The 12,304-nt window shown below is 33.6% G+C and overlaps 3 protein-coding genes across 3 annotated transcripts in view; all 3 read right to left on the minus strand.

Annotated features, from left to right (window-relative positions):
* The window catches only part of LOAG_16375 (hypothetical protein), a 2,514-nt gene extending 1,640 nt beyond the window's left edge, over nt 1-874 (minus strand). The window contains exon 1 of the mRNA XM_020449029.1: nt 351-874. Within this exon, the coding sequence (XP_020307482.1) occupies nt 351-518 (168 nt within the window). The 5' untranslated portion in view covers nt 519-874. The remainder of the gene's footprint in view (nt 1-350) is intronic.
* A 134-nt stretch (nt 875-1,008) lies between these two features.
* LOAG_02114 (pontin) lies at nt 1,009-5,146 on the minus strand. The gene is made up of 12 exons (XM_020445935.1): nt 5,060-5,146; nt 4,778-4,831; nt 4,578-4,670; nt 4,035-4,157; nt 3,764-3,896; nt 3,486-3,580; nt 3,127-3,273; nt 2,895-2,999; nt 2,610-2,771; nt 2,375-2,523; nt 1,991-2,249; nt 1,009-1,684 (listed from the first exon to the last, which is right to left on the minus strand). The coding sequence occupies exons 2-12, from the start codon at nt 4,829-4,831 to the stop codon at nt 1,490-1,492; spliced, it is 1,515 nt and encodes a 504-aa protein (XP_020303660.1). The 5' UTR covers nt 5,060-5,146; the 3' UTR covers nt 1,009-1,489.
* Nucleotides 5,147-5,783: 637 nt separating this feature from the next.
* On the minus strand, nt 5,784-9,683 carry LOAG_02115 (hypothetical protein). Its single transcript, XM_020445936.1, has 11 exons — nt 9,636-9,683; nt 9,212-9,450; nt 8,925-9,021; nt 8,720-8,830; nt 8,505-8,639; nt 8,185-8,271; nt 7,643-7,823; nt 7,215-7,396; nt 7,024-7,127; nt 6,805-6,943; nt 5,784-6,570 (listed from the first exon to the last, which is right to left on the minus strand). The coding sequence occupies exons 2-11, from the start codon at nt 9,442-9,444 to the stop codon at nt 6,283-6,285; spliced, it is 1,557 nt and encodes a 518-aa protein (XP_020303661.1). The 5' UTR covers nt 9,445-9,450; nt 9,636-9,683; the 3' UTR covers nt 5,784-6,282.
* Between the last annotated feature and the right edge of the window lie 2,621 nt (nt 9,684-12,304).

Consider the following 12,304-nt stretch of genomic DNA (forward strand, 5'->3'; position numbering starts at 1 on the left):
ACAGAAAAGTATGTGGTATTTCAGTAAAACGAACTTTGACTTTTTCGTATTCGGACCTTCTTTTTCGATTACATATGGTAAACTAAAATCATCATCGATGATGAAACAATCCAGAGTGCAGATTTCACGAATGAAAACTGAAACTAAAAAAAGTATAGCATTTAATCGGAAAATTGAAATTTGTACTACATATTCAACTCCTAACATATATGCAGGATTTGATAGCCAAATTTAGTATATTTTCCGGAAAAAATATCAGCAAGTATAGCGTGCACGTACCACACGGCTCACCCATAATGAATTATGAATATGTGATATAAAGAATACCAGAGCATACAAAAAACACCTACCGCATTTTTCGCAGCCCACATCGACCAATCAACAGACGATTCTAACTTACATCTGAACACATCCGGAAACATCTCACGAAGGCCCCAAAGTCTTTCACCAATCGTTTCTTCCAACTCGTCATCCGGAATCTGGTCCCATTCATCACCACCAATTCTACCAACTGCCATCTTTCCACTTACTTTCCCTTTTTTAACAGGAATTTTCTAATTTGTTTCAAATAAAATTCAGCTCCTCTTAGCTTTTAAAGCAACTGTACTACATGCATCTCGCAAGGAAAAGTTGTACGAATAACCACCAAGAATCGATATAAGAAATGTCAAGCGTCACATCAAAAAGACTTAAGTCGGCATTAAAATACGGAAAAATACAAAAAACTCCCGGAAAGCAGCAGAAATTTTGGACAAAAAATGATACAATTCGAGTATGAAACAATGGTTTCATGAACACTGCTTGGGGAAAAGCATAACCATAAATAAAGCAATTCTGTAGCAATTTAAAAGTACCACAACTAAAATGGTGCTGAAAAGCACAACGCATAGAAATTAAACGATTAATTATTGACGAATTTGCCTTGATCTTTATTTCATTAACAACAGTGAACAAGAGTTGATCAGATTGGAGATCAAAAAATATAGCTTTATAAAAGATTTTGAAAACATAAAATACCCAACATTATAGGAAATCTGAATAATACGAATGCTCACATGAAACAGATGAATACTTGATTATTTCGTGCCAAACATTCTGCGGGGTGGACAAATTTTTAAAATTCCTAAACTCATAATAAACAGCTGTTCTTAATGCAATTGAGAGATAGAGCTACAATAAGCAAAAGTGCTTTATTCTTCTTTTCACTATTCAATCTATCGTCTCCCAGAATAAAGGTTATAAAAGAAACAAATCAAGAATGCTTATGAAGATTAAGTTCTGAAAAACATGGCTAAACTATTATTCCTGATAAAACAGTGATTCACAGAGTAAAATGTAATCTAGAGAAATTTAAATTAAAACAGAAGATCAAACGTAAACATAATCAAAAGGAGAATACATAACATACCTGAAGAACAAACAACAGAAGATTGTATTAATTAACATATAACAATTCAAAGTTGTTTTTGGGACACAAAACTTCATTTCTTTATGTTCCATCTGTTTCCATTGGAGCGTCGCTATCACTTGCTGTCTGACAGTTCAGTGGATGAACAGTCGCACCGGGATCCAATTGTGCATTAGATGATGTATGAGTTGGATCTTCATTGATATTCGAACGTGCTAACTGTGCCGATGTCTTGGCATCGATGAATAATTCAGCACACTGGTGCACGTCTTCCTTCTAAATTTATTTCAGTGCAGATCGCAAGCAAAAATAAAAGTCCTGGGTCGTTAATCTAATTATAAACAAATCTAATTATATTTAACCTAATTAAAAATTTGTTGCTAATTCAAAAAATCTTTTTATAAACCAAAGTGGATATCAGATATAACTGAACTGCATCATGGAAAGGAAAAAAGAGCATTTCATATAAAAAGAATTTAGCCAATTTTTTTAACAATAAAATTCAGATTTAATACAAAAAAAAACAGTAAATCTTCTACTATAAACACAAAATATTAGCATACAGCAGAAAGAAAAACGAACCGTAACAATGTCGCGACTATTTACTTGAGCAAGTAATTTTGCAGGTGTCAGTAGCTGCACAACATATCTCAATGATGTGTCAGCACCCAACTTACTCAGATGTGCTAAGGCATCGTCATCCAGTTTTACACCTTCTGCATCGGCTCGAATCTTTACAATAGCCAATATTTCTTCAATTTTATACGGTTTTGTAACAATTATCAAGATGCGATCTAATAAATCCGACGGGATACCATGCGGTGATATCATTTCTGTGCCACTGAAAAAATTCTCCAACGAAATAAATTCATCATAATATTTACAGTTATTCAGAATGTTTGCCAACCAATGACTCTAAACATCATAAAATTATGATAAGAAAAAATACTGTGCAAATAAACTTGCCGAACTTTGCATTGACCACGATTAGTGGCAAAAATTACAATCGGACTAATAGTGCTCTCAAGTGCTCGATGTAGATATGTGAAACATTCGATATCGAGCATGTGGACCTCATCAATGAATAACACGCCTGGCATTAATTCAGCAATACCCTGAAACACCCAAGCATATCTTTCATCCAAATTAAATAAAAAAAGAACAAATAAATAGATCATATTCAAAACACCTTAAAACTTACTTGTTCGATATAATCGTTCACGACACTGTTAACTTCTTGTCGCAACCTCTCTGTAATTTCAGTTTTCTTCGGTTTCAACAACTGTCCAACAAGTGACGTTACGTTACCAGTAGTACCATGCGGACGAGCGTTTGCAATATCCAGATCGTGCAGTGTGACATCCTGCAATTTTCACTTAAAGTTCCTTGAACATCAAAATGAATAAAAAAGAGCAAAAAGATGATTTGTGGCATACGAGCTGTAAATATTCAAAAACACAATTTACAATAATTGAAATATTAATACTTGGACGACTTCTTTCGATTTCCGAACATCCCCTTTCGGCAGTGGAACAAATTCATCAGCTTCTAAATCAAACTCTGTAGCATACACATCACATCGGCCAAGTCTCTGAATTACTGCATAGTTTTTAACTAGATTTTGTATCAATTTCCAAAACAAAACAAAGTGTAACTACAGTGGGATGTGGTAAAAGTGATGAAAGTGTAAAATAAAGAAAATTAAATCAAATCCAAACTTTCACAGCACCACTATTCGCCTCAATATAGATGACGTCTCCAACTTCTATTTTTTGCTTCAAAAGCGTGTCATAAATTGATGGATCAAGTTTTAGTTGTTTGCTCCCTTTAACGGTTTTCAAACCAATCAGCACGTGCGATATTCGCTGCAAAAATATTTGCCAGTAAAAATTCAAAGAACGAAAGTGTTATTAAGTATTACAGTGAGTTTGCAAACAATCGATTATCAACACAAGAAAGTATGAACTTTTAAATCATAGACAGTGAAGAATATCCCATTAAAACATTAGAATTTAATCTACAAGCCTTGTCCTGTTCTATTCGATTATAACATTCTATGATAAGTCGGAGAACCAACTTTGCCATAGCCACTCGTTGCATTTTCATCCTCTACTGGTGTTAGTTCTGTAACTTCACCTTCATATACTTCTTTCTTCTCCCTAACCCGTAAACCTGTAACAAACTGTTGGAAAATGACTCAAATATGACTCAAGACTTCCAAATTTAAATCCCATTCAAATGTAATCTCGAATATATATATTCTAAAGAATCCAGTCACAATAATCCGAAGTAACAGGTAGCTCAAACCTTCGATGTTACAACCCACTTAACGAAAAAGTACAAAATGATAATTACCAATTGATCTTCGGAAATTCTCCATTAGTACTTCAGTTTTCTTCACCTCTGATGAATAAACTTCAGAACCAACCATTGGACAAAATGGCATCTTATCACCTAATTCTTGTGCCATTGCTAGTGCTATGGCTGTCTATAAATACGATGAAATGATAAACCACGGAATTAAATAAAATCCAAGAAAAAGTTTTTCGATTTCCACTTTAAAATTAGGGGTTAAATAGTTGCCCTTTAGTCAAAACAATAAACAATGAAGAAGACAGAAGTATACCTTTCCAGTTCCCGGTGGTCCAGCAAGAAGAATAGCACGCCCAGCCATGCGCTTCGTACGGATCAAATCCACAATCACCCCAGCTGCTTCTCGTGCTTCTAACTGTCCAATGAAGCCACTTGCCTAAATTGAGTTCTCTGTTCTAAATGCAATATTTCTCTAAGGAAATGATAAACTCTGACTACTTATTGCAGTGTGGAAGTAGAAACTATTGGTATTGCTAATATATGTTAGAACAGAGTCCAGAAAACCCTTTACAGGAAAATACGACAGCATACTGACAGCTTGAATGCCAGCTTATGAACCACCAGAAGTGTATGAAAAGGTGAATCAAGCAACGAGACTTTATATCTGCTACTCAAAAACTTATTTTGAAAACACAGCAAGATTGCCGCGTTTGATTTATGGGTTTGATAACATCTGGCAAGTATAACACGCTGAATAATTACACGATTTTGACTAATTAAATTTACTCCTTTCAGCAACAAAAACATTAATTCAAAATATCTGCTATAATCAAAGGAAACTATCCGGAAGACTTACATTGTCACTAGGCGTATGCGTTTCGGGATCTAGCCCCAAACCTTTTACATGGCTATGGGCAGCAACTCTTTGCTTTCGAGCTGTTGATTTAACCTGCAAATATCAAAAGTTCCTAACAAATATGTACGAATATAAAACTACTGACATCTTTTAAGGCCAGAAAATAAATTCATAAAAACGTAATTTCAATAACTGCGTACTTCATCAATACTGATTAGTTTCGTCGATAATGCAGCACCACTTTCGACGGTCATCTAAAATAGCATAGCAAACTCAACGTTTAAATTAGCATAAGTAATTGTACTCTCAATAAAAAAGCGTTTCATGTATTAGATGGAAATCGACATATATCTACGGATCTCATACAATAATAAATCAAAATTTTCCGGAAATCCCCTACTGATATGAGTATTTTAGATTACATCTTAAACAAATGTGTGTTTATGAAACACTTCGATAAACAAGAATGATACTAGTCCAACCTCACATGACACGCACAAGAGCGTTTAATCCGCGCCTTTGATACCTCGGGAAATCTGTACTGCTCCAAACCAGACGTATGAAAGTCGTGTACCATGTTGATAGGTTTCAATGAAATTAACATCCCGTAACATTAAATTACGGTAAGTAGGTCGACCCTGTCCGAGTCAGGATTTACGGGATAATACGCGGGGCGATACATAGGATTTTGAATAATATACAAGGTCGTAGATTCACTTGCTCCGCTCGTATTTTCAACTGCACTTTCATCTATTAAACCCTAAGGATGACCATTCAACTTTTTTTCCAACTGCACCTTCATCTATTAAACCTTAAGGATGACCATTCCATCTTCCCGTCACAATGTGATACATAAAAAGCTCTAGTCTGTTTGGCTCTAGGCTTTTGAGTATAATCTTTATCAGCGAAATATTGTGAGCAAAGACTAATCCATCTATGAAAGAAAGAGAACTTCATATGTGAGTCTATCTACATCATCACAACCATAACATTTTAAGTTCAGTACAACAATTAAATAATCGACATTAATAAATTAAGGATTGACGAGACTTTAATAAAAATAACCAACAACTTTCTTCCTCATTTTTCGAAATAATAAAATCCGGAAATTTAGCATGACTGAAAGTCGATTTCGTCTTTTCTTGATATGAATGAATGGAATGATCTCAGACTAACCACTCACTACTTGACATAGCAAGGACACGGCACGCAGAACAAAAAATCCACTAAACTGCACCAGTGCAGTTCTTCAAAACATTCGGAAATACTGCTCTTTAACATTTTTTCAAAGCTACACGTTATGTTAATATGAAGGGATGCTATAAAGATGAAATAAACTAAGGTACATTAAACATCAGATCACGAAATAGATTGTTTCTGGAAGTATAACAGCAACATGGAAATTAATATAATAATGAAATGAGTGCTTAGAAAACCAAACATCAATATCTACTTCACAGTCTACAGCGATTAAGAGAGCCGTAAAAAAAAGTTTTCGACAATAATTTGAAGTGATTCGTCTGTGAAATAAGAACTAAGCACAGTTGTCTTCAAAGTAGTGCACATTTCCCATGCCGAACAGAAATTATTTTGTAGTGCTAAAATGTTCTGGACTTTCCAGAAGTGATATTGCTGGTAAAAGGATGTTGTAAGCTGCGACAATCTATACAAAAAATAAGCCTATGGTCAATATCATAAGCAAACATTAACAACGAGAGATTTCCCGTAAGATATATCCTTTTCCATTAATATTCATTAATGGTGGGCTCGATTTATACTTAACAGCAGTAATTCCATTGCAGTTATCATTTGCGGGATCAATTTTGACTGCTGTTTCTTCAAAATCACTGCATTCTGCAATTTCTTGCCTTTTTTCTAGCTTTCTACATAACCAGTGTATCGCTGCAATGAACAGAAGTGGGACTGGCGTCATACTTGCACAAATAACAGGAATTAGAGCGCTAATATCGGCATCCGGATCAGGAAACGAGAACTGAAATTATTGAACAGAAGATTGAAATGAAAAAGAAGGAAATAGAGCAAATTTATAAAACCAAGTAATTATATACAAATTTTTCCCCATTAAATGCATTACGAATCCGAACCCCGGAACTTCCTGGACAAAGAAAAATGTGGTCCTTTTTTTCTGTTGCAAACGAAATAAACTATTTCGAAAATTGCTTTTAGTCACCAATCACATTTCTATTAACAGAGTTCAAAAACCTACCTTCAGTAACATAATAGCTATCCCCGTATTCTGAATACCAGTTTCGATTGCTATCGCAGTGACATTGGGTGGCGACTGCCGAAGAATAACTGCTGTGAGGCAACCAATCGCAAAGCCACACCAAGGTAGCAATAAACTTCTGAAATTTTAAATTGCACAACAAGAATGTGAAATAATGAGAAATACGAACGTCATAAATAATAAAAAGTAAAATGATACCCAATAACAGTTGTCCATGTCAGCAAATGAATCATATATATATTCGCTACCGTCCCGAAACTAATTAAAAAAACCAGGACGAATATAATAAATGGACGCATTACCTAAAAATGGATGCATTACCTGTTTTGAAAAATAATCTTGTCTCAAAAGAGAACAAAATCCGATCTCTCTAGTTTTAAAAAACAAACCTTTCGAGCCTGAAATCGTAGTGCTGGTTTGAAATATGAAATCGTAATACCGAAAATCAGTGGTACTATCATTATAACCAAAGAAGAGATAATTTTGACGTAAGGAATTTTGATCACTGCTTCAGGATGGAAACTGTCAAGAAAGTGGAAACCCAAAAGCCACATCCACAATGGTATCATCACTGTAATACTGTGATAAACTAGCTTCACAAACAAAATCTTACTGTGCCATAGCCGGTATTCAAAAAAGATTTGTGTTTCCGAAAAATATGTACAATACGTGTTGTTTGAAATAGTGACGTAACATGGAAAATGAGTCCACGGAAGAAGTGCGAATTAATTTTGAAAAGGAGGATGAAACAACTATTCCAACTAATAAAAAAAACAGTTCCACGAAAAACACCACTGAAAATAAATGATAAATTTACCTAAAGATGCTAAGGTACTACAAAATGTCATTGTTAGTGATACCGGCAAATTGCCATCCAACAAAACAGTCCAGTAATTGCTGGCACCACCACCAGGTACGCAACCAGTAACAAATAAACCAAGTGCGAAAGAATGCAAACCATTGGCGGTGAACATAACATTTGCAATACCCCAAGCAAGCTAAATAGAAATTGAATTTTTTTCAGTCTTGTTCATAATGATTTATGGTAGCGAGATTATCCTGAAAGTTCCAAACAATTCCGGAGAATAGTGTAATATGTTTTGGTATCGAAAACCATACAAATCAGTCGCCTCAAAAACCTAAACGGCCTTTTGCTCAAGACGGGAGTAACATCACCATTTTAATATTTCGCGAGGAAAAACAGTTCACCAAAGATTAATCATTTAGTGTTTTTTCTAGATTACAGAAATTACATTTGTGCATTACAACTTCTGGCATAAAGCATACTTTTATAATCATCAGCTATCGATGAATAACATTAGTTTGATTCGTAATTAGTTTAATTAGAAAACAACTTGCCAAAGGCATTGCAATAAACTGTGTACAAAAACCAATCATCGGTGCTACCGGTTCTTTAATCACCTCCAACATAACACGCCCATCAAGCTAGAATAATGATTTATAAATGATTCATAATGATAATTTCTCAGAAAAAATAATTGGTTTGCATTGGACTGATAACCGAATCCTTTCCATTTTCTGTTATGAGAGAAACAAAAACCTTGATTCCCAATCCAAAATTTAGTTAATCCAACTTCTGTTCTGGACCAAGAGCTTCCCAGTCATATTTAGAAAAAAGCTTCTACACTTGAAATTTCGAAAAATACTGCAAAGCAAACCTCGCATCCCATCAACACATTAGCAATGATGATCAGAATAACCAATGCTGATAAAAACAACCGATTTTCAAGCCGTTTATTGTCCTGAATAACCCAAATATCCAACGTATTACTTTGATCAAAAATATTTCTGTTCTGCAATAAAAAATTTCTTATTACATTGAAATGCTCTAAACTGTGACAAAGTGTCTTGATGCAATCCCTATTATACTTACTTTGTCTATTTCATATAAAAATCGATCATCATCCGTAGTTTCATCCGTACTTAATAAACGTACTTTTACGGCTGTTTTACCGAGAAAATGTCCAGTAAGTGTAATATTTACCTGCAAAGTTGCAATAGACTGTTCATCTCAAAAATATCAATGAATTAGTAGAGAAGATCTTGAAAGAAATGTAACAAAATAATTTTATAAGAACTTCGTATGTTTGGCAGTCATTTCGCTTCGATGAATATTCGCCCCATTTGAATTGTTTTCGCTCTTTCGCTGCTGTAGCAATATCTTCATCAGCCGATCTGTAAGTCCAGAAAGTATCACTGATAGATAACGAACAACGGATAAGTTTGCATAAAAAGCCTATTCTTTATTAGATGTACAACTTCCCTCACTTTTCATGTGGAATACGAAGCTATTATTAAGGAACAAAATTTAGTCAGAAAAATGAAGTATTAAAATATAAAGCTGTTCAATGGAAAAACTCCTAACTTCAGAATAACTGCAAATGGTTTTTCGGGTGGTAATTTTGCAAATTCCTGACGATTCGTATCCACATCAATAGCTACTTTGACGGTTTTATTGGTACCAACCATGAGATCATGAATATAGGGAGGATCGAATCGAACTCGAGCAATTGACTGTATTCCGGAACTAGTCACTGATACCATCATATTCAGGATCAATCGCATCAATAAAAAGAATGGGCATCTTCGGGAACCCATTTACTCCTAGCAGTAGATGAATTATTTCAAAAAGAAAAAAATCATTTAATTAACTCAAATGAACGAAAGAAATTCCCAGCCCAATTTATGCTCAATTTTTTTAATGGAATGCACTAATGCAAATTATAATTAGGCTGTATTCTCAGTAATAAAACCGGAAAATGAAGGGAGGCAGAACGAAAATAACAAACCGCTCATGCACTATCTTTAGCAATCGAAAAACTCATGCAATAAGCTCGCATTCTATTAACATAAGAGCAATCATTCCCATTAGTATGCTAGAATTATAAAAACAATTTACTAGTTTGAAATTAAAATTACCAATCCTACTAAACATATTAATTCATCAAAACTATTAATATTAATGTAGGGTAAAAATCAACGTTTTCAGCATAATTAAAATTAACTGGTCTCCAGAAATTTGTTTACATCTTTCGGATTGAAATTTGTTTTCTGATCATGATCATGTAATCTGCACGCAAGATAGTTCGGTCGATAGAATTTTCAAACTTATACCTTAAGAGGCATTTCTGGTTTACATTTTGAATATTGAAAGTGAATTTTAGACCAAAAAAAAAGAAAAAGTGAATTTTAGATCAAAGAAAATTAGATACATTGCCACAGTGGTGACATTAGTAAGATTGCTTTAGTAATTTTTTTAGTACTACGCCCAGAATTTGGTAGTTGATGATAAGATTAATGATTGAATTATTCTGATATTTTACAATAAGCATTCATACTAGAAAATGCTGATGCTGAAGTGGTGTGAATCATCTATGAAAAGAATTTAAAACGAGAAAAAGAAAATTGAAGTTCAAATTTTTTTATTTTTTAATGGAATGAAACTGCGGAATAGCACACAACCAGATAATACTGCACTATTAGATTCTTCTGCTTGCGATGGGTAATGATGAGATGAATCGTTATGAGAAATTTTTCGAACAGCGAAGCAATTTAAGGCACAAATTTGTTCAATAAAACCCACACAACAAAATTAATTCCTTGCAATTATTTTCACAAATTCCATTTCATAATTTCATGGTAATTCATTGCCACTACTTGAATAATATCTATCTCCTCTGCCCCTTTTTCTCTTTTATATATTACGTTTTATTCCTTGCTTTATTATCTAGATGATAAAAACAGTACTGATAACATAAGTGACCGATAATAAAATACGCTTCGATAAAAAAAAAAGTGTTAAATGGCTAAATGAATAAATAACAACGACAAATGCGACGCTTCGGAAAATTGATCAAATTTCATTATGGTAGAATAAAACTGATGAGATTGATGCTTTGAAGAATAAGGAAAAATAACAAATACAAATCTAATGAAGTGAAAAACCATTCGAAAAGATTAATGAAAGTTTCAAAGCAGAAAGAAATAAGTCTAAGAATATTTAATCCTTTTATTGAAAAAAGCGATTCTAATTGTTGCTATGGTTATCTGAACCGTTGAATATCATAATATCATTATACTCAGTTATTCCGATTACGCCAGCAAAACATTGTTACTAAAAATATGAAGATTTAAAATTGAAAAAAAAGAAAACAAAAAAATTCTATGAAAAACTCTATAAAGTCGAAAACTTCCAATTTAAATAATTCTAGTAAAATGCAAATTTAATTTTTCTGTACTCCCTCCTCCTTACCAAAATATTTTGGTGCTGAAGAATTACGAAACTGAAAGTGTTAGGTGAAATGTGGAAGTTTACGATTTGTGAAGAGTTAACCAGGATGCATCTTTGCTAGAAAAGCTAGTGCAAAATAACAATAGCAATAACAATGTAATGAAGTGCTTTTTTATGATTGATATATTTCAGCTCTTACTACTCAAAATATCATCGGAACGAGTCAGAAGTACTAGGAACATGAATATCACATTTTTGAAAGTCTTTAACGAAATTCTAAGAAGACTCGTTCTATTAGATAAGAGTAGAATAATTTTTATTATGTAATCAGTGCAGTGCTGTATAATTCCATGGGGAGAATTTTTCTCCTGATTTCAGAATGATTTCAGAACTGTCACATGATATGGAACATAAATGAAAAGTATGACTGAAAATGTTCGAATCATATCAAATGTCACTATTTTTTTTTTTTTGGGACATAATAGATTGTCAAAAGACATCAAAAGGATAGATTTTCCTTCGAAATATATAAGCGGTATTTTAGCTGTTTGAATTTTCAACATTTCAAGCTTTGTGAAATGAATAGAATCGATAGATGATGTATCGAATGAATTGTAAATGTCGCAAACTGAAGAAAAAAATGATGGACGATTACTGACGAGAAAGAAATGACAAATAAAAATATGTCATGGCTGTGACAAGAAGTTATCCAAATACTTTAATGGATGCTGAATAAATAATTGATATTACTCTGCTACTGATACAAAAAAAAGAAAAAAAACTTTTCCAACTAAATTGTCATGCAAGAGAATTAGACTGCCACGCATTGACCAAAAAGCAAATTCTTTAGATTATCATCTCATATTAATTAGCAATTAGGATAAGTAGAAAGGATGAAACTGAATAGTTGCATATTGCTTGCCGTGTGGAATTAATCGGGAATGTCGAGATCTAGTAACACGAACTTTCTCGCGAAAAATCAAAATGCAGCAATATCCGATTAGCCATTGTGTGTCGGATTACATTTCAGAGCAATATCATATAAGGGGAAAAGTTGAGAAGCGCGGGATGCACTGGCCGTATAAGCTCAACTGAAAGCAGCCATTTAACTTATCTTCTTCACTAAGTCTATTTCATTGTTTGCTCCATAGTATGATAATAAATACTGACGCAAAAACTTTTATTGCTGACGGATATTCGGATGGATTTAAAAAGCAAACTTTCCGG

This window comes from Loa loa (assembly GCF_000183805.2).
Source record: "Loa loa unplaced genomic scaffold supercont3.2, whole genome shotgun sequence".
Lineage (NCBI taxonomy): Eukaryota > Metazoa > Nematoda > Chromadorea > Rhabditida > Onchocercidae > Loa > Loa loa.

Coding starts and splice junctions, on each gene's coding strand:
- LOAG_02114 (XM_020445935.1), bottom strand. CDS start 4,831: ATGACCGTCGAAAGTGGTGCTGCATTATCGACGAAACTAATCAGTATT. Junction 4,158..4,577: donor CGCATACGCCTAGTGACAAT/GTAAGTCTTCCG, acceptor AACTCAATTTAG/GCAAGTGGCTTCATTGGACA. Junction 2,524..2,609: donor TGAACGATTATATCGAACAA/GTAAGTTTTAAG, acceptor TGGGTGTTTCAG/GGTATTGCTGAATTAATGCC.
- LOAG_02115 (XM_020445936.1), bottom strand. CDS start 9,444: ATGGGTTCCCGAAGATGCCCATTCTTTTTATTGATGCGATTGATCCTG. Junction 9,022..9,211: donor CCATTTGCAGTTATTCTGAA/GTTAGGAGTTTT, acceptor CTGGACTTACAG/ATCGGCTGATGAAGATATTG. Junction 8,831..8,924: donor ATGACTGCCAAACATACGAA/GTTCTTATAAAA, acceptor GCAACTTTGCAG/GTAAATATTACACTTACTGG.